At 41.0% G+C, this 25,792-nt stretch overlaps 2 protein-coding genes across 6 annotated transcripts in view; one reads left to right on the top strand and one right to left on the bottom strand.

The window, feature by feature from the left end:
- Positions 1–4,157, top strand: part of CROT (carnitine O-octanoyltransferase) — a 50,407-nt gene extending 46,250 nt beyond the window's left edge. Inside the window, exon 18 of the mRNA XM_068972772.1 lies at positions 3,227–4,157. Within this exon, the coding sequence (XP_068828873.1) occupies positions 3,227–3,347 (121 nt within the window). The 3' untranslated portion in view covers positions 3,348–4,157. The remainder of the gene's footprint in view (positions 1–3,226) is intronic.
- A 2,760-nt stretch (positions 4,158–6,917) lies between these two features.
- LOC138080079 (phosphatidylcholine translocator ABCB4) overlaps positions 6,918–25,792 on the bottom strand; it is a 73,137-nt gene continuing 54,262 nt past the window's right edge. For 2 of the 5 annotated variants that reach the window (XM_068972996.1, XM_068972997.1), the window contains 7 exons: positions 23,070–23,170; positions 19,578–19,718; positions 16,408–16,564; positions 14,553–14,750; positions 12,703–12,909; positions 8,653–8,799; positions 6,918–7,146 (listed from right to left, as the gene is read on the bottom strand). In XM_068972996.1, the coding sequence (XP_068829097.1) occupies positions 6,943–7,146; positions 8,653–8,799; positions 12,703–12,909; positions 14,553–14,750; positions 16,408–16,564; positions 19,578–19,718; positions 23,070–23,170 (1,155 nt within the window). In that variant the 3' untranslated portion in view covers positions 6,918–6,942. Of the gene's footprint in view, positions 7,147–8,652; positions 8,800–12,702; positions 12,931–14,552; positions 14,751–16,407; positions 16,565–19,577; positions 19,719–23,069; positions 23,171–25,792 lie in introns of those variants that run through there. The other 3 variants (XM_068972995.1, XM_068972999.1, XM_068972998.1) reach the window with 3 other exon arrangements.

Raw genomic sequence — 25,792 nt, 5'->3', positions numbered from 1 at the left:
GAAGAGCTTGGAATATTAAGGGGCAGTGTGGCTATACATTAACAATTGAGTGGGAAGTTGGTAGAAGAAGAGATAGAAGAAGGGGAGACCAGGGCTAAAACTGGTAGGAAGGGCAGTGTTCTCAACCCTGAATGCATCTGAGAATTACCTGGAGAGCTTTAGAAACAGTATTCCTGCAGGTACTGATTTGGTTGGGGTACTCCATTGAAGTAGGGCCTTGTAACATGGTAAGGAGTTTGGATTTCCTCCGAAAAGTAACGGGAAGCATTTTACCAATTTAAAGTATTAAAGTTACTTGTTTAATTTACATTTGAGAAGGACCCTTGGCTGTTATATGTGATATAAATTAGGTAGATAGTAATATGAACAAGAATGAGATGAAAGAAATCGGGAAGCATGGATGGTATGTATGTTGAACAAGGCAGTTGATACCGAAGGTGGAGGGCAGTGGAGAGGTTTGCGAGATGTTTTGGAGGTAGAGCCAGTAAGACTTATTGACGGATTACTGATTCCAATGGCGGCATTTACTGGGATGGAGAAAATTAGAGGGGAAATGGGCATGTTAGGGTGGAAGTAATAATTTTGTTTCGTACATGGTCACTTCAAAATTTCTGCTAATATAGGAATTAATTATAATTTGTATTTATATACAAGATAATATGCCAGTAGGCAGTTGGATATATGAGTTTGGAGCTCAGAAAACAAGTCAGAGCTCAAGGTGTACTCAATTTCTGAGTCATTACTGTGTATATACCCCAAATACATAGAAATTCTCTGAAAGGAATTTTTCATTCATTGTTAAGCTTGCAAATGTGTGACCTAGAGAAAGTTATTTTTGAAATAGCATTTTATTTTATGTGTATTTCATGCTCATTGTTAAAAATATTTTGTAAAATATGGAAAAATATAAGAACAAATTTAACATTTCTGTTATAAGACATGACATTATTTTTCTAATCTATAATGTGCATAGATTATAGTGTATGCTTTTTTATAAATGTAGATCATATCATAAGTATTTAAGCATCCTTTTTGTGAATTGCATTCTCAATATTATTTCAGCCATTTCTCAGTGCCATTAAATATGCTTTGAGGTATTTTTGGTTGAGTAATATTTAGTCTTGTTGTTTAGTCACTGAATTGTGTCTGACTCTTTGTGACCCAATGGACTGCAGCTCGCCAGGTTTCCCTGTCCTTCACTATTTCCCAGAGTTTGCTCAAACTCATGTCCTTGAGTCAGTGATGCCATCCAGCCATCTCATCCTCTGCCGCCCTCTTTTTTTGCCCTCAATCTTTCCCAGCATCAGTGTCTTTCCCAGTGAATTGGCTTTCCGCATCAGGTGTCCAAAGTATTGGAACTTCAGTATCAATCCTTCCAATGAATATTCAGGGTTGATTTCCTTCAGGATTGACTGATTTGATTTCCTTGCAGTCCACGGGACTCTCAAGAGTCTTTCCAGCACAGTTGGAAAGCATCAACCTTCTTTATGGTCCAGTTCTCACATCTGTACATGACTACAGGGAAAACCACAGATCTGGCTATACAGCCCTTTTATCAGAAAAGCGATGTCTCTGCTTTTGAATATACTGCCTAGGTCTGTCATAGCTTTCCTTGCAAGGAGCAAGCAAGCGTCTTTTCCTTCCGTGGCTCCAGTCACTGTCCGCAGTGATTTTGGAGCCCAGGAAAAGAGAATCTGTCACTGCTTCTACTTTTTTCCCCTTCTGCTTGCCGTGAAGTGATGGGACTGGATGCTATGATCTTAGTTTTTTGAATGTTGAGTTCTAAGCCAGCTTTTTCACTCTCCTCTATCACCTTCATCAAGAGGCTCTTTAGTTTTTGGCCATTAGAGTGATGTCATCTGCGTATCTGAGGTTTAGTCTTATGGATTTCCATAATTAAACCACTTCCCTACTATTTCCAGGTTTTCTCGCTACAAATAATAATATGATAGTTAGTGTTTCTTATTTTATCACATCATTGCCAACTTTAGGCATTATAAAGCAGTCTGTACAAATTTTTATAGGAAAATATAACCTAACCTGAATTCATATGAAGCAAAACATTTTCTCTTTGTTTATTGGCATCTGTGCATATTCTTTGGTGAATTGTGCATGTAGGAATGATTATTCTTTCTATAGTTTAAAAATGTAACTGAATTTTTAAAAAAATTTAACATATAAATAGAAATTGTTACTCTTTGCGAAGAAATACTTAGCTTTTGCTAAATATTTGAGAGGTGTATGTACAGTATAGCTAGAAAATGCCGACTGATCATGAATCACCAGTGAAAGCAAGGCAGGACTTTCTGTAGGTTCCTGTATATCTTTCAGCAAATATAATCCACGCAAACATTGGTTTCATTATTATATACTAGGCCGGAACACATTTTTATTTCATTCTGCGTAATCTAAAGTACATGTCAAAGATACCTACTTTCCTGTCTTAATTTTCAGTGATGTGAAAATCGCATGGTCATCCATAGATTTATATTATACAACATTTTGATTTTAACTTGACCATAATGCATGTTTTGGTGTAGAAAATTTGTGTGTCTGTAAAGGGGAAAGCTAGTTCCAAGAGAATTAATTAGTAGCCACATTTCTGCTCTGAGCCCTCGAAGAGCCAGGCTTTCTTCCTATTTATTTCAGCTTCCTGGGGCCACCTTTATCTGCTACTACATAGAGGATTTCTTCACCAGGAGCTTCTAGAAGGACATAGTGTGGAGGGCATATCTCGGCTTCAAGAGTTTCTCTGGCTTTTCTAGAAACAGCCTTTCTCTCCTCTTACCCTTCTTTTTCTATTTTATTATTTTTGTTTACTCTCTTCAAGTATTCTTTAAAAATAGTTCAAGTTTTATTGCAGACAGTGGCATGAATGCATTTAACTCATCCCATTTGTGGCATGTTAGGAAGGTCTTTTATAGGAAGAGGCGAGTTTATTTAGCACACTAAGACCTAACTCCAGAGCACCCTCTGACTAGTTTCTCGTTCCCTTTTGTCCTTAGGCTCTAGTTACAAGGTAAATTAGGTGTTGTGCTACATGTAAAAATGTGGCATTACTTTCTATTGTATCAGGTTACATTTGCCCATAGTGAGCAAGCAATCCTATTTCATATATGAATAGCCAGGTGGAACAAAGGTCATGGCTTTCTTCACTGCTACCACTTGGAGCCTTTTCATAATGGCATTTTGTTGTACTTAATCATTTATTATTTGTACTTTGCAGGTTTGTTGTGTCCTGTTCAGCCTGGAAATCATGTCCAGAGACTGATGCAGAGAAGCTAGTTCAGCAGGTTTTTTGTGCTTTCCATGACATGATGCAACTGATGGAAACGTCTCATCTCTAGAGACTAATCATTTATTAAGCACTTACCAAAATATATAATTGGGTGCCGGGAGTGGATGGTATTGTGAGATAGGAAGGGATGTTGACTGAAGGAAACTTGTTAAATGTAGAGATCAGTGGAATCATGCTCTCAAAATTTATCCTGACATAGAAAGTAGAAGTACTTTTAAGCTTCCTCTGATGCAGCAGGAATGCAAATTACAATATGACTGTAGAACTATGCAAAGTTTAAGATCAGCCTCAACAATGCAAATCTACAGATTTTAACAGTGCAAATCTAACTCTTAAATATCTTTGTTGGTACCTAAGTAGGTAATAAGTCTTCTTCCTGGACATCATCATAGAGTCCATCTTTCAAGCACTTTAACATTTTCTAGTTGCCAAAGGATATGAAATACATGATTGAATGCTAACTTCCCTGAAATCAGTGGTTCCACATTCACCACAGGGATATAAGCCTACTATGTTTGGGAAAGACCACTACAGTTTAATCTAAAAGTTTATGTTGAACAGATAGAATTAGGTTGTAGTAAGGAGGTTTACACCCTCTGACACATACAAAAAACCCTTGCAAATTCATTATATCATTACATTGAATTGCCCAAAGTTTGTTTGGGTTTTTCCATAGCATTTCCATAGTTTTTCTTACAGAAAAACCCAAGTGAACTTTCTGGCCAATCCAGTAATTAGTTTTGTGAACATGAACTTAAAGCACTTAGACTTAATGACTTTAAAAGGATTGACTACTAAATCAGATTCTCAGGATTTCTTTTTCCTTTATTCAGTTTTGTAGTTTTTACCCTCAGAAAATAAAATTTTCAAAATCATACAGCTTCTTGTTTTGTGTTTGATTCATTCCTCTGTGGCGTTCTACTTTCAGATCAGTTGCATATTTGTTGTCTAATAAATACCCCCAGAACTTACTGTCTTACAGCAGGTGGTCACCTCATGATGCGTCAGTGGACCCTGCCCACTCACATGGCTGTGCTGCTATCTTGCCTGAGTTACAGCACTGCTCGTACCAGGCAGGCGGATGAGGCTGGAAAGTCTGAGACAGCCTCACGCCCACCTGGGGACATGGTGGCTGGGACTTGTCTGCATGGTCTTTGATCATTCAAGATTCTAGCCTGGACTTCTGAACTGGGCAGTGGGAATGTTCTAGTAGGGAAGGGTGGAAGTTGAAAGACCTGTCGAGGCCTAGGCTCTGAAGTCACATTGAAGTCACATGATGTCCCTTTTGTGTGCACTTGGCTGGAACGAGTTACCAGAGCAGCCCAGGATCAAGTGGAGGAGGAGAAAGGTTTTACCTCATGGTAAGAAGAGCAGCAAAGTAATTTGTAAATGATTTGGAAAATGTACGTGAGTGTGCACAAGGGGGCATGGTTTATTGGGGGCCATTTTGTAGCAACCTACCACAAACATTACAATACATTTAGTGCACTGGTTGTAGAATATATATCCCTTTTTGGTTACATTTTCATAGGTTCTGGTTTTGATGACTGGTTGTCATTGTTATTCCTTTGTGAAAGCATTCAGAGTTGGCCTCTATGGGATTTGGTGTATCCTTAAGAGTTAATATAGACTACAAAGATGAAATCTGAGTCAAGACCTTTATACTCACTAGTACAAGTGTTGACTTGACTGTCAGCACACTTAGAATCATTTAGGTGTTGTTTTTTTTCTCTCTTTAAAAAAATATTTAATTGGGAAAATTACTTTATAATGTGTTGGTTTCTGCAGTACAACAACGTGATTCACCCGTAAGTATACATATATCACTTCCCTCTTGAGTGGCCCTCCTCTCCCCACATAGTGGTTGTACCAATTTACCTTTTTCACCAACAGTATAGGAAGGTTCCCTTTTCTCTACACCCTTTCTAGTATTTGTTATTTGTAGAGTTCTTAATGGCCATTCTGACTAATGTGAGGTGATACCTCATTGTAGTTTTGATTTGCATTTCTCTAATAATTAGCAATGTTGAGCATCTTTTCATATGGCTGTTGGTGATCTGTATGTCTGTCTTCTTTGGAAAAATGTTTAGAACTTCTGGCCATTTTTTGGTTGGGTTGTTTGTTTACCCAGTTGTAGAGCTGTACATTTTGGAAATCAGTCCCTAGTTGTTCACATCATTTGCATATATTTTGTCCCATTCTGTAAAAGCTTGTCAGTTTGATTAGTTCCGTTTGTTTATTTTTGTTATTACTTCTGTTGCCTTGGGAAACTGACCTAGAAAACACTGGTATGGGGACTTTCCAAGTGGTCCAGTGGCTAAGACTCCATGCTCCCGGTGCAGGGGAGCCCAGGTTCAATCCCTGGTTGAGGAACTAGATCCCACATGTTGCAACTAAAAAGATCCTGCATGCCACAATGAAGACAGAAGGTTCCATGTGCCACAACTAAGACTTGGTGCAGCCAAAAAAAAAAAAAAATGGTATGAATTATGTCAGAATGTTTTGCCTATGATCCCTTCTAGGAAGTCTCATGGTGTAATTTTATGTTTGTCTTTAAGCCACTTTATTTTCACTTACAGTGTGAGGGAGTATTCCAACTTCATTGGTTTACATGAAGCTGTCCAGCTTTCCCAGTACCACTTGCTAAAAGAGACTGTCTTTTCTCCATTGTATATTCTTGCTTCCTTTGTCAAAGATTAACTGACTGTAGGTGTGTGGCTTTACTTCTAGGCTGTCTGTCCTGTTCCATTGATCCACAAGTCTGTTTTTGTGCCAATAACATGCTGTTTTGATTAGCCTTATGGTACTGTCTGCAGTCTGAGAGGGTTAGGCCTCCTGCTTTGTTCTTTTCCTTCAGGAAAAGAATTGCTTTGGCAATTCTGTGTCTCTTATGGTTCCATATGTATTTTAGGATTATTTTAGTTCTGTGGAAAATGTCATGAGTAATTTGATAGGGATCAGATTACATCTTCAACGTACAGTTATATATACCTAAACTTTTTACTTTCTTTTTTTTATTCATATATAGTTGATTTACAATGTTGCAGGTATACAGCCAAGTGATTCCATTATTTTTATGTCTATTTTTCAGATTCTTTTCCATTATAGATTATTTCAAGATATTGAATATTATTCCCTGTGCTATATACAATAGGTCCTTGATGTTTATTTTTATATATAGTAGTGTGTTTCTGTTGATCCCAGATTCCAAATTTATCCCTCTTCCCCTATGTCTGGGTCTTTTCCTGTTTTGTAAGTAAGTTCATTTGTATCATTTTTTTTAGATTCCATATGTAAGTGTTATTATATGGTATTTGTCTGAGAAACAATAAGATAGTGACTGATATTATTAAGGTAATCTCTAGGTCCATCTATGATGCTGCATATGGTGTTACTTTTTTTATGGTGAGTAATATTCTCTCCATACATTTTTGGTAACTCAGAGCCAGGCTGTTTTCATACTGCATCAAGCCAGATGTTACTTTTAACAACTAAATGTCAAAAGCTGTAATAGACAACCCCAAATTGGATGTTCCAAGTTGGAATAAGATATGCCTATGTTTTATGGTGACTTATAAAAGAAGTCTCTAAATCAGAAAAACTTGTCGGAATTTATTTTTAAGATACACTATAACAAGAGTTCATCAGTTCTGTGTCCCAGCCTGGACAGTGACCATAGAGAAATAGATCCCTCGCTGTGCCAGCAGCTGCTGGTGTGTGCCGTGCTCCCGGACTCTGCCATTCTCAATCACCACTATCAAGTCTGCGTTCTGGATGGTGGACAGCCGGTGAGCGATCACGATGCAGGTGCGGCCCTCTCGGGCTTTGTCCAGGGCTTCTTGGACAATCTATTAATAAATCAGAACAGAAGCCTTACCTTAAAAATTATAGAAATAAGTTTTAAAAGTAAAGGAAATCCAAATATTTTACCATCTATACAAAAGAAAGTTACCTTTCATTTCTCATGTCATCTTTGAATTTTTAGCTTTATGTATTGAGTTTTACATAGTCCGTCTTGCATACAGTTATGTTCTTTATAATAAAAATGTATTCTCAAACTAATCTTCACAAGAGTAAATAATTTTCAAATAATCTTCACAATCTTTAAATTTTTGAACTAGTCACAAAATAATTTAACTGCTTCAATTTTGAGTGTTTTATTTCCCAGTTTTTCCATTATTAATATGCTAAAGAATTCAAACAAAAAGTGCAATAAAAGTACTTTTTGTGTATAAAATGTAATCATTTTAGAAAATTTGGAAAATTCTGGAAGGAAGGGATGAAATAAAAATATTTTACCTCAAAATAACTGCTGTGTACATTTGTTTCCTTTTTTCTGTGCTCACCTATCTTTTGAAATTTTTATTGAAATATAGTTTACAATGGTGTGTTAGTTTCATGTATGCAGCAAAGTGATTCAGTTACATATATCCTTTTTCATATTTTCCATTATAGATTATTACAAAATGTTGAATAAAATGCCTCTTACTATATAGTAGGTTCTTGGTTATCTATTTTAAAAATAGCAGCACATATATTTTAAAATCAAACTCCTAATTTATCCCTCCCCTCTTTGATAACCATAAGTGTTTTTTTCTATGTCTATGAGTCTTTGTTTTATAAATAAGTTGTTTTGTATTTTTTCTTCGATTCCACATTTGCATGATATCATAACGGTGTTTCTGTCTCTGACTTCACTTCGTACGGTAACCTCTAGGTCCCTCCATGTTGCTGCAAATAGCATTATTTCATTCCTTTTATGCCTTATGAGTCCATTGTTTATATGCTCCACATCTTTATCCATTCCTCTGTCGATGGACATTTAGGTGCTTCCATGTCTTGGATGCTGTAAACAGTGCTGCAGAGAACACTGGGGTGCATATGTCCTTTCAAACCAAGTTTTTTTTCCAGATATATGCCCAGGAGTGGGACTGCTGGATTATATGCTAACTTTACTTTTAGTTTTCAGAGGAACCTCTATACTGTTCTCCATTGTGGCTGTCTGAGTTTACATTCACCACCAGTGTGGGAGGGTTCCTTTTTTTCCCACACCCTCTCCAGCGTTTATTTTTTGTAGACTTTTTGATGATAGCCATTCTGACTTGTATGAGGAGTTACCTCACTGTAGATTCGGTTTGCATTTCTCTAATAATTAGTGACGTTGAACACCTTTTCATGTGTTCGTTAGCCATCTGTATGTTGTCTTTGAACAATATCTAGGACTTCTGTCCTTTTTTTTTTTTTTTTTGCCAGAATTCTTTAAAAATAGTGAGCGGTTTGTGTTTTTTTCATGATTGACTGCTTGAAAAGTTTTGTTTTATAAATTAAATGGGACATGAAGTGGGAAGCCATACCTTCTCACTTTCGGTATCCAGTGCTGATGTAGCTTCATCCAGCAGCAGGATGCGGGGGTGTCGGATGAGGGCTCGGGCGATAGCAATCCTCTGTTTCTGCCCCCCGGAAAGCTGAGTCCCCTTGTCTCCCACTCTTGTTTCATATTTCTGCAAGTTAGCCATTAATAAAGTTAGTAAAGTTCTAGTTTAGAAAAATCCTAATAGTATATTGAATAAACTTTTATTTAACACTTGACAGTTCTAATTATAGGAAAAAATACGTAATAATAAAGTTTCTATAACATAAACTACGATGTGCATTTACTTTTTTTTTAACGTGACATTTCCAAAATCAAACTAGAATGTTAATGATCTTAGTTTTCATTTCATTTCATATCCTGCAACAAATTGTCCAATTCCTATCATTATCTGAACATCAGTTCCCTTCTCCAGGGGATCTTCTCAACCCAGGGATTGAAGTCTCTTGCATTGCATAGGCTTCCTGGTGGCTCAACGGTAAAAAATCTGCCTATAATGCAAGAGACCTGGGTTCCATCCTGAGGTCAGAAGATCCCCTGGAGAAGGGAATGGCTACCCACTCCAGTATTCTTGCCTGGAGAATTCCATGGACAGAGGAGCCTGGTGGGCTGCAGTCCATATGGTCGCAAAGAGTTGAACACAACAGAGCAACTGACACTTTCTTTCACTCCTGCATTGCACGCAGATTCTTTACTATCTGAGCCACCAGGGACGCCTCATCTCCTGTCACTGGAGTCCTAGAATGGTTACATGTCAGTGTTCAACATTATTTAAAATATTCACATGACCCACACAGCCCAATTTATTCTTTTTAAATTCATTCATTCACTTAAATATTTACTGACTACCTGTGGGAAGTATAAAAATGAATTTGCCTCTGTTCTTATCCTTAAGGAATTTGTAATCGAGAGAAAAAAATACATAGCACACAATATAATATTAAATTACTTGTAACAGAAAATTGTGTCACTGAATTCTTACCTTAGTTTTCAAATCCGTACTGATCTCACTGCAATTTGGCTATAGTCACGGCAGCTAAAGTAAAGTGAAGTCGCTCAGTAGTGTCTGACTCTTTGCGACCCCATGGATTGTAGCTTAGCAGGCTCCTCTGTCCATGGGATTTTCCAGGCAAGAGTACTGGAGTGGGCTGCTGTTTCCTTCTCCAGAGGATCTTTCCAACCCAGGGATCAAACCCAGGTCTCCTGCATTGCAGACAGGCACTTTACTGTCTGAGCCACCAGGGAATCCCCAAGGTTGTGTTGCCTGCCTGCTGGGGACTCGAACACTGGTCTCCCGTGTGACAGGCGGGGATACTCAGCACTATACTAACGAGGATGGCAGCTAATGAGGTAATAAATAGGGAGTGTTGCGGACTGGAAATTGGAGAGTACACATCCTCTCCAAAGAAATCAAACACTAAAGAAAAACAACCTTATGACAAAATTAACTCAAAGTGGATAATGAAATTAAAACTAAATTGTAAAACCATAAATTTAGAAAATAACCAGTGGAGAACATCTTTAGGACCAAGGCCTAGAAAAAGAGTTCTCAGACTTGACAACAAAAGCACAATCTGTAAAAGGAAATAAAGGATGGTGATTGCAGCCATGAAATTAAAAGACACTTACTCCTTGGAAGGAAAGTTATGACCAACCTAGATAGCATATTCAAAAACAGAGACATTACTTTGCAGACTAAGGTCCGTCTAGTCAAGGCTATGGTTTTTTCTGTGGTCATGTATGGATGTGAGAGTTGGACTGTGAAGAAGGCTGAGCGCCGAAGAATTGATGCTTTTGAAGTGAGGTGTTGGAGAAGACTCTTGAGAGTCCCTTGGACTGCAAGGAGATCCAACCAGTCCATTCTGAAGGAGATCAGCCCTGGGATTTCTTTGGAAGGAATGATGCTAAAGCTGAAACTCCAGGACTTTGGCTACCTCATGCGAAGAGTTGACTCATTGGAAAAGACTTTGATGCTGGGAGGGATTGGGGGCAGGAGGAGAAGGGGACGACAGAGGATGAGATGGCTGGATGGCATCACTGACTTGATGGACGTGAGTCTGAGTGAACTCTGGGAGTTGGTGATGGACAGGGAGGCCTGGCGTGCTGTGATTCATGGGGTCACAAAGAGTCAGACACGACTGAGCGACTAAACTGAACTGGGACCTCATCAAAATTAAAAACTTAAGCTTTGCAAAAGACCCTTTTAAAAGGATGAGAAACAAAACTACAAACTGGGAGAAAATATTTGGAAACTACATTTCCAACAAAGTACTTACTAGTAAGTAGAACATATAAAAATCTGTCAACACTCAACAGTAAAAAACAATCCAATTAGAAAATAGGCAAAATACATGAAAAGACATTTCATCACAGAGGAAATATAGATGGCAAATAACTAAAAATGTTCAACATCTTCTGCCATTAGGAAATGCAAATTAAAATCACAATAAGATATCACTGTGTACCTATCAGGATGGTAAAGTTGCAACAGCAAATGTTGGCAAAGATTCAAAGAAACTATATCCCTCATCCCTGCTGGTGGGAATGTGAAATGGCAACACCACTTTAGAAAACTGTTTAGCCATTTCTTATAAAATTAAACTACCAATCACCATATGGCCTAGCAGTTATACTCCTGGCATTTATCCCAGAGAAATGAAATTCAGGTTCACACTAAAACCTGTACACAAAAACTTATAGCAGCTTTACTCTTAAAAGCCCAACTGGAAACAGTACACCTCAATAGGTGACTAGTTTAAAAAGCTGCAGGTCATACAGTAGCTCTAGTGTAAGGAACCACCATACAGTTCTCCATAGTGGTTGTGCCAATTTACATTTCCACCAACAGTGATAGGAGCATTCTCTTTTCTCTGCAAGACAGAAATAGAGTTACAGATGTAGAAAACAAACATGGTTACCAGGAAGGAATGGGGAGCAGGATGTTAAATTAGGAGACTGGGATTGACAGATACACTCCACTATATATGTAAAAGAACTAGTTGCAACCTACTGTACAGCACATGGAACTCTGCTCAATACTCTGTAATGGCCTCTATGGGAAAACAATCTTAAAATTGAGTGTATGTGGAGACACACATATATACATAATGTATAATCCTATATATATATATGATTCACTTTTTGTATACCTGAAACTAACACAACATTGTAAACCAACTATACCCCAATAAAAAATTTTAAAAGCTGCAGGCCATCCAGACCATATATCCATCTGATTCAGTAATAAAAAGGCATGAACTACAGAGTTAACACACGAGAGCTTCAGGGAATTACGCCAAGTGAAAATGCTAATCTCATGTACTTATATACTGTACATGTCTTTATATAACATTCTGAAAGTATGACAGAAATGGAGAACAGTTATTTGTTGCCAGGGGTTGTGGGGAGTGAGAGTAAGGAGGAGGGGTGTGAGCGGAAAGGTAACATGAGGAATCTGTGGTGATGAAAAGGTTCCATATCCTGACTGGAGCAGTGGATGTGAGTCTCACATGCAATAAAAGTGAAGAGAACTAAGCACACATGTATACAAATGCATACAAGCAAAACCTGCGCATTCTGAGTAAGGTCAGTGGGCTGTATCAAATTAGTATCATGGTTGCAATACTCTATCACTTTTGCAAGATGTCATTGGAGAAAACTAGGCCAAAGGTACATATGATCCCCATATTCCTTACAACTGCACGTGAATCTATAATTACCTCAAAATAAAATGTTTCATTATAAAAGAAAGTGCCATAAAGGATAAAGCAAACGGCTATAGTGCGAATGCAGCCCACAACAAACAGTTTGAGGTGACTTAACAATTGCCTCATTCGTTTCCCATGACATTGGTACAAGATAAACACCACAACTAATATTTCCATTTACCAATAAGGAAACTTGGTATCATGGACTTCAGTGTGGAGTCCAAGGTCACAGTGCTAGTACAGAAGCCAACTCTGGGCCCTGCTGGAGGAGGAACACAGTCTGCAGTTGATTGCGACCACATCCAGGAAGTCACCAGCTCACTTACGTGGGGCAAGGTCTCAATGAAAGGATGGATGTTGGCTGCTTTGGCCGCGCTCACAATTTCTGGCATGGTTACGGGCCGGCTATTGTCCCCATAGGCAATGTTGTCGGCAATGCTGCAGTCAAACAGGACGGGCTCCTGGGACACGATTCCAAGTTGGGCTCTGAGCCACTGGATGTTGAGCTGCTTTGCTTCGTGACCATCTAGAAGCTGAAAACCAAACTCCACAAACTGTAAGAAGGACTTAAACAAAAGAAAACTGAACAGTATGTTACTAAGAGGACTGTGGCACATGGACATCGGCAGCTTGTGAAATACCAAGCCTCACCGCCTGTAAGCTCTTACACTGTAAGAGCCTGTAAGACCCACACAGCCAACAAAAAGGCAACTCAGCCATCCCTTTCTTGTTCTACCTGGGAAAATGGTAGCACATTTGGCCCTGTCTTTCCACATTACTCTCTCTGTTCCTGTCCACCTTCATCTAGGCAAGTGTACCATCCTCTGCCCTCACCACAATATTGTAAAGTAATTAGCCTCCAATTAAAATTAATTAATTAAAAAAAAAGAAGCAAGCAATGCAGTGTCCTACTTGTATCTGCTGTCGCCTGAACAGCTCTGACCTTTCCCCTTGACACTGTGCCCCTTCTCCAGGCACACCAGGAAGAAAAGCAGGTCAGTAGCAGGGCCCCACAATCTGAAAGCTGCTTATCTCCTGTCTTAGCCCCCTCACCTCTCTTAGCCTCCTCATCTCTCTTTCCCCTGAGAGCTAGCAGTCTTCACCTACCCTCACTGTTGGCTAAGATGGCAAAGAATCTGCCTGCCAATGCAGGAGACTGGAGTTCAATCCCTGGGTCGGGAAGATCCCCTGGAGAAGGGAATGGGAACCTACTCCAGTATTCTTTCCTGGAAAATTCCATAGACAGAGGAACCTGGTGGGCTACAGTCCACGGGGTCACAGAGCTGGACAGGACTGAGTGACTAACACACAAGGACCAGAGTTTAACTGAAAGTGGACAAGTTCAAGAGTAGTATCTTTATCTTTGGTGGTGGTTTTATTTTTTGTTTGTTGGAAGCAGGAGGCCTGATGCTTCTAGAGGAGCCTTGTGATGTGCTAAGTGACGATACAGCTTCCACAGTGCAAAGGACACGGTGAAGAAATACACATGAGTCCAGCTAGTCTTTGCCTTTTAAGAAAGAAATCCCCACCAGAGGATTAGCACAGCATATCTGCAGAGTACTGTTGAGCTGGTTTGCCCATATTCATATCTTCATAGTAATTGTAATACTGGAAACGTAAGGTTTTCCCCCAAAGAAACAACTCAAGAAGGTTTAACATTCTGGTGACTGTCTACATGGGGGTTGGCTCCCTGGGCCAGGTCGGTGGGTACCATCCCAAGGTAATGGGAGATGCAGGCATTACTGGAAAGAGCCACACTTCTGCTCGAACAGGTCCAGGGGCTAGACACCAACATCAATGCTAAAAGCCAAATATTAGAGCCCTGGGGGTAAGGATCAACGAGAGCCTCAAGTTCAGGGTTAGAGAGATGGCCAAGCGGAAGGGAGGGGAGGGAGTCTGGGAATCTGCTCAGAACTCTGGCAGGAAGCGAATGTGTGTTCACTCAGGGGGATCCGGCTGGTGCAAAGGGCCCAGGGTGGGGTAGAGATCAACTTCATACTCAGTCCTTTCTGAACTCCACTCAGTTCCAGATATTCTACCCGACTGTCCCCATATATTTGTCTGACTGTGGGCACCAGTTTGGGATCCACAGAATGTGGTAATTTTTTCATTAAGATTATAGGTCTTGCCCGATAGTGCCTTAAAGCAGGTTACTGATCTCAGAAAGCATGCTCACCACTGTGCCAGCCAAGGGGTCATAGAACCGCTCCAGGAGCTGGACGACCGTGCTCTTCCCGCAGCCGCTGCTGCCCACCAGGGCCAGCGTCTGGCCCTTCTTCACCTCCAGGCTCAGCCCCCGAAGCACAGGTACGTTTGGCCGGGTGGGGTAGCTGAACACGACTTCATTAAGTGTCACATTCCCTTCAAACTTATCCTAAAAAATAGGTATGTTTATATTGCTATTATAGTTAGTCTGATAAATCATTGGAATAAAAAGTATAAATTCAAGGAGGCTTTAACAGACACTACAGCAGGGTAACATAAAATCTGTGTTCAGCACAAGTAGTGGCACCAGGTAGTATTGGTAGCAAGTTGTTATAAAATGAAGATGGGAACCAGGGGTATGGGTTAAAGAGAGTCATAGAGTTGTCATATACACAAAATGAAGATGGAAACCAGGGCTACAGGTTAAAGAGAGTCATATTTTAGAGTTGTTATATATACAAAATGAATATGGGAACCAGGGGTTCAGGTTAGAGTAAAGAGAGTTGTAGCGTTGTTGTCTAAACTCAAATTTTCTGGGTCACCGAAGACAAATATCCCAAATGATAATTTAGCAGCAGAAGCCAAGTCACTGACTCAAGGCTCAAAGGCATGGGGATTTAGAGCAGTCTTGGTGGAGAGCCCTTAACTCTAGCCCTGCGGCTTCTTTAACTCACTCACTTGGCATAGTAATTTTATCCTCCTACTCCGGTACTCTTGCCTGGAAAATCCCATGGATGGAGGAGCGTGGTAGGCTGCAGTCCATGGGGTCGCTAAGAGTCGGACACAACTGAGCGACTTCACTTTGACTTTTCACTTTCATGCATTGGAGAGAGAAGTGGCAACCCACTCCAGTATTCTTGCCTAGAGAATCCCAGGGACGGGGGAGCCTGGTTGGCTGCTGTCTATGGGGTTGCACAGAGTCGGACACGACTGAAGCGACTTAGCAGCAGCAGCAGCAGCACTCTGAATAAAGTAGCTGTCTTATCATTTATAACACAGTCATTACACCAGGTGATGAGAGCCAAATTGCTAATGCAGTTACTCACAATATTAAAGCCACATACTTTCCCTGCAGATGACTCAATTTTCATGGAAATTATTTAGTTCTAGTATATCTGGATATTTGGTGGTGGGTTTTTTTTTTCACTTTTGATGTGCTCTACTTCAGAATCCTTGCAACCTTCTATGAAATTTGAAAATGCCAGGAAAGTTGGCCAAATATTATTAGCCCTGTAACTATCACAAAGCTAGTGAAGTCAATGTCAGCGTAATCACTACAAATTTATTCTGTGGTTACAGTTGCCACTTGACATCTGCCTCTCATCTACAAGGGCTAAGCCACAAACTTCTGCAGCCGCTGACCTTCAACAGCCCTGAAAGGGGTTCAAGGCAGAGATCAGGAATGAGGCACTCTATGCTCTGGGAAAACACTGGCAGAACAGGCCTACAGACAGACATTTTCAGGAGAGAATTTTATGAACCCAGTTTCTTGCATCGTCTCATAACTAGAAAAGCACTAATCAGCAGAGACATCTGTTACTTGTGACTAGCAGAAAACCTCTGCCAAAATGTGTGCCTGACCGCAGGTAGTCCCTTCAGTAAAATCAAATGGAACACTGACATTCCCCCCACCTCTTCGGAGCAGTCTCTCAGAGCTGTGTGAGGTGCTGTCTCCCGGCTATTGGCCTCTTTTTGCCCCAAATAAAACTTAACTCACAACTCTCACATTGTGCTTTTTTCCTTTTTTTCCAGTCGACATGATCTAGCAGACAGAAAACCTTGAGGAAAAAATTAACCCAGTGCTCATGAGACAGCAAGGAACTCACGGGCCTCAGGCCTTCTTCACTGTGGCTGTCAATCAGAGGTTGTCTTTCAAAGAGCTTGAATAAGTGGGCTGCAGACAGCTTGGCTTTAGCATAGTCTGGAGCGAAAGAACTAGCATGTCCTAGAGCCACAGCGCCCAACACAATCGCTGAGAACACCCTAGACGGAGGCAGAGGAATTTTGAAAATTAGTTTATGTAAAAGAGCTGACTCATTGGCAAAGACCCTGATGCTGGCAGAGACGGAGGGCAGGAGGAGAAGGGGATGACAGAGGATGAGGTGGTTGGATGGCATCGCCGACTCAATGGACATGAGCTTGAGCAAACTCTGGGAGATAGTGAAGGACAGGGAAGCCTGGCGTGTGGCAGTCCATGGGGTCACAAAGATTTGGATACAACTAAGCATGCTCTGACTTCCTTCAGGACTTCTCATGTCCTGGATTTCATGGAACTTTGTAAAGTCCTTCTCTCTCCAGAAGTTCCTGATCAGAGAATCAGAATTCTACTGATAATTCTCAGGTAATGCTACTGATTAGCTGCATACCCTGTTTAGAGTTGAGGGAACTGGAGCTCTGGGTGCTGAAGGGACTTGATCAGGACCAGATCAGGAGTGAGACTTCGTCCTGACTCTACAGCCCTGACCTCCAGACAGTGGCTTCCACAACCCCACTCCCCACCTCTCCACTGGGCAAACGATAATCATCAGCACTATGCTTACAGAATTGTTATTAGGCAAAATAAGCCTTTACTACAAACAGCTTTTCTCTTATAAGTAAAATATCTATTGCTACAACCCTCAAAAAGCAATCGTCTTAACCTAAAGGTCTATTCTCCAGTTAAAAGAATGGATATGGATGATAACATCTAGGAAGAACTAGAGATTCTGAGATCTGCATGTGCGTGCTCAGTCACTCAGTCGTGTCCAACTCTTTGTGATCCCATAGCCCACCAGGCTCCTCTGTCCATGGGATTCTCCAGGCAAGAATACTGGAGTGGATTGATGTGCCTTCCTCCAGGAGATCTTCCTGACCCAGGGATCTAACCTGCATCCCTTGATGTCTCCTGCATTGGCAGGTAGGCTCTTTACAATTAGTGCCATTTACAAAGCTATTTACTTCTGGGATCAGAGCTCCCCAAAGAAAGAGAAGCGTAGGAAGATCTCTAATAATAATGGAGAACTTAAAAAAAATTTCCCCTAAACTTCTAAGGTTTTTTTTTTTTTTTAAGCTGTTTGTATCGTCTCTTTTGAGCTACATTCAAATAAGTGAGACTAAAGTTCCACAAGCTTGAAAAAACCTGAATCAAATTGAATCAAACTCCATGCACTGAATCTTCTCTCCTTTGCTTCTGTACCCTGATATGGATTAGATAATTCTGGACTGGGTATCATGGCACTTGGCTTCTTGTTTTGGTTTGTAAGTTAATTTTTTTTCTATTTTTAAATTCTTTTTTAAAAATTGAAGTATAGTTGATCTTACAAGATTGTGTTAATTATTGCTATGCAGCAAAGTGTAAACCTAATTATTAAAGTGTGTTTTAAGTACACGAGGCAGAGGATGGTGAGCATTCATGTAAATACCTGAGAAGGTTGATTACCAAAAATCAAATTTTCAAAGAGAGATGAACAGCTCACCCATAGCTAGCTGCCTGGCCTTCCTATAGAGCCTGCAATGCAGCCTTAGTATGAAAGCCTTTAAAGGCTATCTTCCAATTACCCAGAATTTAACATTTTAAAGATAAAAATAAGACAGCTTTCAAAAGCAGGGCCAATTTCTTCGATGGTGTTTTTCTAGACAGAATGCATACTCCGAGTGGTAATTCCCAACTGGCTGTTTGCATCTGTCTCTGAAACCACTTTCTACTCTCCATCTCTACCTGACACCATCTTCCTTCCTCTGTGCCTTAGAGGCTGACCTACAGGGCCTGCATCAAAAGGTTTCCTGCTCCTCTGGCTCCTGATGGCGTTTGGCAAGGACCAGCATAGTAGGGATGGAGGCTGGAGGAGAGGGACCAGGGCATTTGTTGCGTTGGCCCCTTTCCTGGTGGATACTTGTGGTGTCCCCCCCAACACCGCATGCTGGGTTCTGAAAATCCCTCCCTCTTCTTGCCCTTTAGGCTTCAGTAACATCCTGGTGGTTCCTAGCTAGGCACTGCTGACCTCGATACATCTCACACCTTTAAAAATAGACCCTTAATTTTTTTAACTGGAGGATAATTGCCTTACGATGTTGAGTTAGTTTCTGTTGTACAACAATGTATACACATATCCCCTCCCTCTTGAGCTCCCTCCTCCACCCCATCCCTCCCCCCTAGGTCATCACAGAGCACTGAGCTGAGCCCCCTGTGCTATATAGCAGCTTCCCATTAGCTAGCTATTTTATACATGGTCATTTATATATGTCAGTGCTACTCTCCCAATTAGAGACCCCGTACTTTGCAAGACCATTTGTCCCTGCTAGGATCCTGACTGATGCAAAGATACATATTCCTTTTTCATGGTTATTTTAATTTTGGAAGAAAACAAAAGAACAGCTTGTAAACTCTTTTACTTTGTCTGTCTTGACCCTGTTTTTTTTTTTTTTTAAGTTGTTTGCTACTGCTTTAAAAATCATCCCATCACACCAGAAATATCCCAAGTGATCTTAAAAGAATAGCTTCCCCTTGGCAAGACTAGACTGCAACCTAATTGAATGTATTTGGCATATTTCGAAAGACCATTGGTTAGCCTTGGAAACCAAGACAATAGGAAGGCTAAGAGGCAAGAGTGGGCAGGGTCATCCCAGGTCTGGTTAGGGAAGACAGTCTTTCCCAGATTTCACTCATGCATTCCTATCCTACTGGCAAGGCCATCTTTGGCTGCCCATAAATGGTAAGCTATTTAACCTCTCGCAGTTTTCTAACTATGTTTTATTTCCACATTGAGAATACCGGCTATCCTCCTGTCCTATGTATTACTAGAAGTCTGGTTTATGATCGTGTTCACTAGCTTGGTTGACTTCAGTCCACTCGACAAATGAAACTATCCTTGGAGTACTGACAACATCCAATTTCTAGAGTAGATTCAACTCTGTGGCTTCATCATAAATTAGTTTTTCAGTCTACTACAAACTTTTGCATAGACCTACTGAAGCTCTGTTATGGAATAATCTCAATAAATTTAAAAAGATTACTTACAGAATAACATCTCTGAAGCGCATGTGTCCATTTACGATGAGATAGGCACCAAATCGGAAACAACCAGCATAGGAAAAGTACATAAATGCTTGGGAAGTACTAAAACTAAGCCCATAGACATGTGCCTTCCGCACAGAATTCCTGAAAAGCAAATCAGTATATCTGTAATCATCTCTTCAGCTGCTTTAACACTGGGTTATACAAACAACGCAGCTTCTAAGTTTAGTCTACCCATTAAACTCTGCTCCCAGTTATAATCAGAGGAGGTGATTTAACCTCTCTATGTATCAGTTTTCTGATTTGTAAGAGGGGGATAACCAGGATATACAAAACTGCTTTGAGATCTAAATAGACAATATAAATGTCTAGCACAGTACTTAGCTCACAGTTCAGTTCAGTTCAGTTCAGTCGCTCAGTCGTGTCTGACTCTTTGCGACCCCATGAATCGCAGCACGCCAGGCCTCCCTGTTCATCACCATCTCCCGGAGTTCACTCAGACTCAGGTCCACCGAGTACGTGATGCCATCCAGCCATCTCATCCTCGGTCGTCCCTTTCTCCTACTGCCCCCAATCCCTCCCAGCATCAGAGTCTTTTCCAATGAGTCAACTCTTTGCATGAGGTGGCCAAAGTACTGGAGTTTCAGCTTCAGCATCATTCCCTCCAAACAAATCCCAGAGTTGACCTCCTTCAGAATGGACTGGTTGGATCTCCTTGTAGTCCAAGGGACTCTCAAGAGTCTTCTCCAACACCACAGTTCAAAAGCATCAATTCTTCGGCGCTCAGCCTTCTTCACAGTCCAACTCTCACATCCATACATGACCACAGGAAAAACCATAGCCTTGACTAGACGGACCTTAGTCGGCAAAGTAATGTCCCTGCTTTTGAATATGCTATCTAGGTTGGTCATAACTTTTCTTCCAAGGAGTAAGCATCTTTTAATTTCATGGCTGCAGTCACCATCTGCAGTGATTTTGGAGCCCCCAAAAATAAAGTTTGACACTGTTTCCACTGTTTCCCCATCTATTTCCCATGAAGTGATGGGACCAGATGCCATGATCTTTGTTTTCTGAATGTTGAGCTTTAAGCCAACTTTTTCACTCTCCTCTTTCACTTTTATCAAGAGGCTTTTTAGTTCCTCTTCACTTTCTGCCAGAAGGGTGGTGTCATCTGGATATCTGAGGTTATTGATATTTCTCCCGGCAATCTTGATTCCAGCTTGTGCTTCTTCCAGTCCAGCATTTCTCATGATGTCCTCTGCATAGAAGTTAAATAAGCAGGGTGACAATATACAGCCTTGACGTACACCTTTTCCTGTTTGGAACCAGTCTGTTGTTCCATGTCCAGTTCTAACTGTTGCTTCCTGACCTGCATACAGATTTCTCAAGAGGCAGGTCAGGTGGTCTGGTATTCCCATCTCTTTCAGAATTTTCCACAGTTTATTGTGATCCACACAGTCAAAGGCTTTGGCAGAGTCACAGAGGATGTTCACATGATAGTTGCTATTCTTATTACACATGAATATCTAGCAATTCAGACATTCAACACATGATATAAGCATGATTGTTGTGTCAAAAACAAAGGATGTTAGAGTTAAGACTAAAGTTTGAATTGTCTAAATTCGATTGTCTAATATTATTATCTCATCTTCTGTGACTAGTTATAGTCTCTTACGTTTTGGATTATAGTCTGTTCATGTTTGGGGTTTGGAAAAGTAGGGTCAGTGAGATCTACAGAGGCACATCAGAACTTGCTGGAACTGGATCCCACCAGCCCAAACACAATTTGTTCTATACTATTTCTAATTAGACCTCATGCTACCCTCTACTAGTTTCGCTACTTTATTACACTTCATTATTCTAAATCCTCCAAAAGAATAGTAATTCATTTACTTTCAGATTAGAAGGAAGGCACTTGGCAAGAGGGAAAATTCAAAGTATAACTTATTTGGCTAGTTTAACTTATGTGCTGTAAGCATAGTATTACAATACTTAATGGTACTGAACAGTTTACAGTGCTCCTGACCTGTATGTCAAACGTCAAAGGGACAGAAAAATGTCGCTATGTGAAGTATACATAACTAAGAAGGTGGATACACTGAGAAATTCACAACTATCTCTGTCCAAATACGTAAGTGTTCAAAACCACTGTTCTAGTCCACAAAGTTGTGATTCAGCTTGTGTTCAGTTCTGTTAGTGCTAAAATATATCCATTCATGAGAACGGGCCCTAGTTGGAAACAAGTGGCAAACAGATGCTGGAGGCTTGTTGAGTTGCTCAAGAATAAACGAGAGAAACAGACTGTCTTTGTTTTCAGGATAGGATGGATCTGGCCCTCATCCAGAGAGCAAGGGAAACACTTTAACCCCAAAGCAAGTCTCATCTTTGGTTTCAGTTCAGTTCAGTCACTCAGTCGTGTCTGACTCTTTGTGACCCCATGAATCGCAGCACGCCAGGCCTCCCTGTCCATCACCAACTCCCGGAGTTCACTCAGACTCACGTCCATCGAGTCAGTGATGCCATCCAGCCATCTCATCCTCTGTCATCCCCTTCTCCTCCTGCCCCCAATCCCTCCCAGCATCAAAGTCTTTTCCAATGAGGCAACTCTTTACATGAGGTGGCCAAAGTACTGGAGTTTCAGCTTTAGCATCATTCCTTCCAAAGAAATCCCAGGGCTGATCTCCTTCAGAACGGATTGGTTGGATCTCCTTGCTGTACAAGGGACTCTCAGGAGTCTTCTCCAACACCACAGTTCAAAAGCATCAATTCTGCGGTGCTCAGCCTTCTTCACAGTCCAACTCTCACATCCATACATGACCACAGGAAAAACCATAGCCTTGACTAGACGGACCTTAGTCGGCAAAGTAATGTCTCTGCTTTTGAATATGCTATCTAAGTTGGTCATAACTTTTCTTTCAAGGAGTAAGCGTCTTTGAATTTCATGGCTGCAGTCACCATCTGCAGTGATTTTGGAGCCCCCAGACATAAAGTCTGACACTGTTTCCACTGTTTCCCCATCTATTTCCCATGAAGTGATGGGACCAGATGCCATGATCTTCGTTTTCTGAATGTTGAGCTTTAAGCCAACTTTTTCACTCTCCACTTGCACTTTCATCTTTGGTTTAGTCTTACACAATCCAAAGAAAATAAAGGCTTGAGCAATTGCCTAAAAGAATGTTTACCTGAATCACCAGATGGGTTGTTTATGTTGCCTGCACTGGTGGAAAAAAAAAAAAAAAGTACTTGTGCAGCCCTCTGTTCCTGTTAGCTCTCCGAGACTCAATCGTACTATTTTTATAAGAGATATAAAAATCCAATCCTGTAGTCCAACTGCATCAAAAAATTACTTGTTTTCAGTGAGATAATTATTGAAAAAAGGTCATCCTTATAATGATATCATTGTTTGCAGCAGCAATAAAAACTGCAATCAAAAATTCAGCCTAAAAATTGCAATCAATAATACTAGGTTCTTAGTAACAATCATATGCTCATTACCTGTAAGCTCCATACAATTTTTCAACGTACATGGATTCAAATTTTCTTTCTTGGGTCAAGGACACAACTGTCCTAATATTTTCTATTGCCTCTGTTGCAATCTGTAACATAGAACAGATCTTGATTAGAAGTGGGGCTTTTACTGCTGAAATAATAAATAATAATACTTCTGAAATAAATAAATATACATGTATTTATTATATATATAATATATTGTATATAAATAAGTCTCAGGGCTCTGTCCAAAGAACTCCAAAGCTTGCACTGATGAGTTTTCAATTCCTTCGGTTTGTAGAGCATGGTCATAATGTGTTATTCAAGACAAGCTCTGTGAGAAACCTGGGGCATCTTAAAGGCACCACCGGTTGTGCTATTATGCATGGTGGGCAAGCCTTCCTATGCCCTATGCTGAGAGACAGATCAGCTTAGGGCAAGAACAGTGGTCTGGACACGAAACCTAATTCTATTCCCAGCCTTGCCACCAGGCAATTACTTGACTGGCTTTAGTCAAACCCCTCTGCGACTTTGCTTTCTTTATTGGATAGGATCTTAGAAGAGATAGTCATGCTAAGTCACTTCAGTCGTGTATGACTCTCTGCGACCCCATGCACTGTAAGCCTGCCAGGCTCCTCTAACCATGGGATTCTCCAGGCAAAAACACTGAAGTGGGTTGCCATTTCCTCCTCCAGGGGATCTCCCGAACTTCGAGACTGAGTCTCCTGTGTTGGCAGCTGGGTTCTTTACCACTGAGCCACCTGGGAAACCCCAAGTGATTTCTAAGAATCTACTGAAGGTGCAATCATTTCTTCCCTAAGGCACACTGCTTCTTAGGAAAGAAAATGCTTTTGCTCATATGAGAACATTCCAGTTGTAAACACTACGACCTGGCCTTAATGATGAAACCAGGACAGACATCTGACAGATTTAGGCCACTTGGATTTAGTGTCTGCACTTGAAGGCAACTCTGTGACTTGGGAGGGCGTACAGATACAGAGGTTAAGGTCACCAGGGCATGTGTAGGAAGCTGGCCTGAACATTCAGCGACTGAGGAACAGAACAAATGTCTAGACAGACTCAGAGACGAGAGAGCTAGTGGCTCTAAGAGAGGACCCCAGGGACCCTGCAGTTACCATCAGCTGTGTTCCCCGCACTCCCGCATGTCCTTATGGCAAACCCTTTGACCCAAACCCGCCAGAGTGGTTTTCTGATTGTGACAGCTAAACCACCCCTGACTGAAGTTAATTGTCTGTGACTCTGCTATTTAGCCTTAATCAGAGTTCTGCAGTTGATTCATCTAAACCATTGGCACAAGGAGCATGAGGCAAAAATCTAAAATGAAATCTTAGGTTGGAGACTTTTATCTCAGTTCTCAGCTTCTGGAACCCGATGAAAGAAAGATAGTCAATACTTCAAGCTGAAGAGCCTTTTATCTTTATTATAAATGAAACATCTAACAGTAATCACAGCCGGAATAGAGAATGTGTTCAGTCATGTCCGACTCTGTGTGACCCCATGGACTATAGCCTGCCCAGCTCCTCTGTGCATGGGATTTCCCAGGCAAGAATACTGGAGTGGGTTGCCATTTCCTCCTCCAGGGAATCTTCCCAATCCAGGGATCAAACCCACATCTCCTGCATCTCCCGAATTGCAGGTGGATTCTGTACTGCTAAACCACCTTGGAAGCCCCAGAATAGAGAATACAGATGGGCTTTCACTCTGTGCCAGATATTACCTCACGTGACAAGATATTACCTCATGTGTTGAGGTTCATGTTTTTATTCCTGTTTGCATAGGTGAGGAGCTGAGGCAAAGAGCAGAGAAGTGACTTGCCTAAGGCTCCAGAGTTCATGAGTAGGCGGGACAGGATTTCCTACCAGGCTATTTGATGCCAAGTCCCTGCTCTTAACCCATTATGCTCTTCTACTTTCCCTGCTTTGCAATTTACACAAGGAGAAACTAGTTGTTAGGACTTTCACTCAACTTCTCCTTTTCTGGTCCCTGGATTAAGTGCTTTGAGGGTTCATTCTGGGTCAGTAGGCCCCGTATCTCAGTCAGCAGGCAGGGCCTGAGTCAAGAGGGTGACTAAACAGCCTCCCTCCCCTCTTCCCAGTCCAGCAACCAACACCCTCATCACTAAGCCTCTTCTGGAAAATGAAAATGGGAAATTATCCCAAGTCCCCATGTTCCCACATCATGACTAATCTGCACACAGGTCAATGAAAGCTTTAAAAACGAACAAACAAAGAACAACAACAACAAAAAAAAACCAGCGGTGTGGCAGAAGAGCAGAGGGCAAGGGTCGGGGGGCAGAGATTCCAAGACCTTTCTAACCCTCATTTTGGGTTAATCAGGAGTTGACAGAGTAAACCCAATTGAAAGATGATTGAATTGCTGATAATTAACATTTATAATGATTAACCTCTCATTAAAAAAACAAAACCCTTATTAGGTTAAAGCAGCTACTAAAAATATTTCAGACTGGTCAACGTGAGTTGTTCATCCTCTGATCCCTGAAACGACAGAGTAGTAGAGGAAAGGAACCTGGAACATTATCTGGTAAAATTTCTCACATTATATAAGTGACAACTGAGGGCCAGAGAAGTGAGGGATCTCCAGTATGATATACTGAGCGGCTACAAGGCCAGGAGACGGATGATCAAGAATGGCGTTTTGTTTGCCAAGCCGTTCCATTCTAACAGCCCTGCTCCTGCCAGAAAACTCTG

The sequence above is a fragment of the Capricornis sumatraensis genome, chromosome 5 (genome assembly GCF_032405125.1).
Source record: "Capricornis sumatraensis isolate serow.1 chromosome 5, serow.2, whole genome shotgun sequence".
Taxonomy (NCBI): Eukaryota; Metazoa; Chordata; class Mammalia; order Artiodactyla; family Bovidae; genus Capricornis; species Capricornis sumatraensis.
This window is presented reverse-complemented; position numbering and strand designations above follow the sequence as displayed.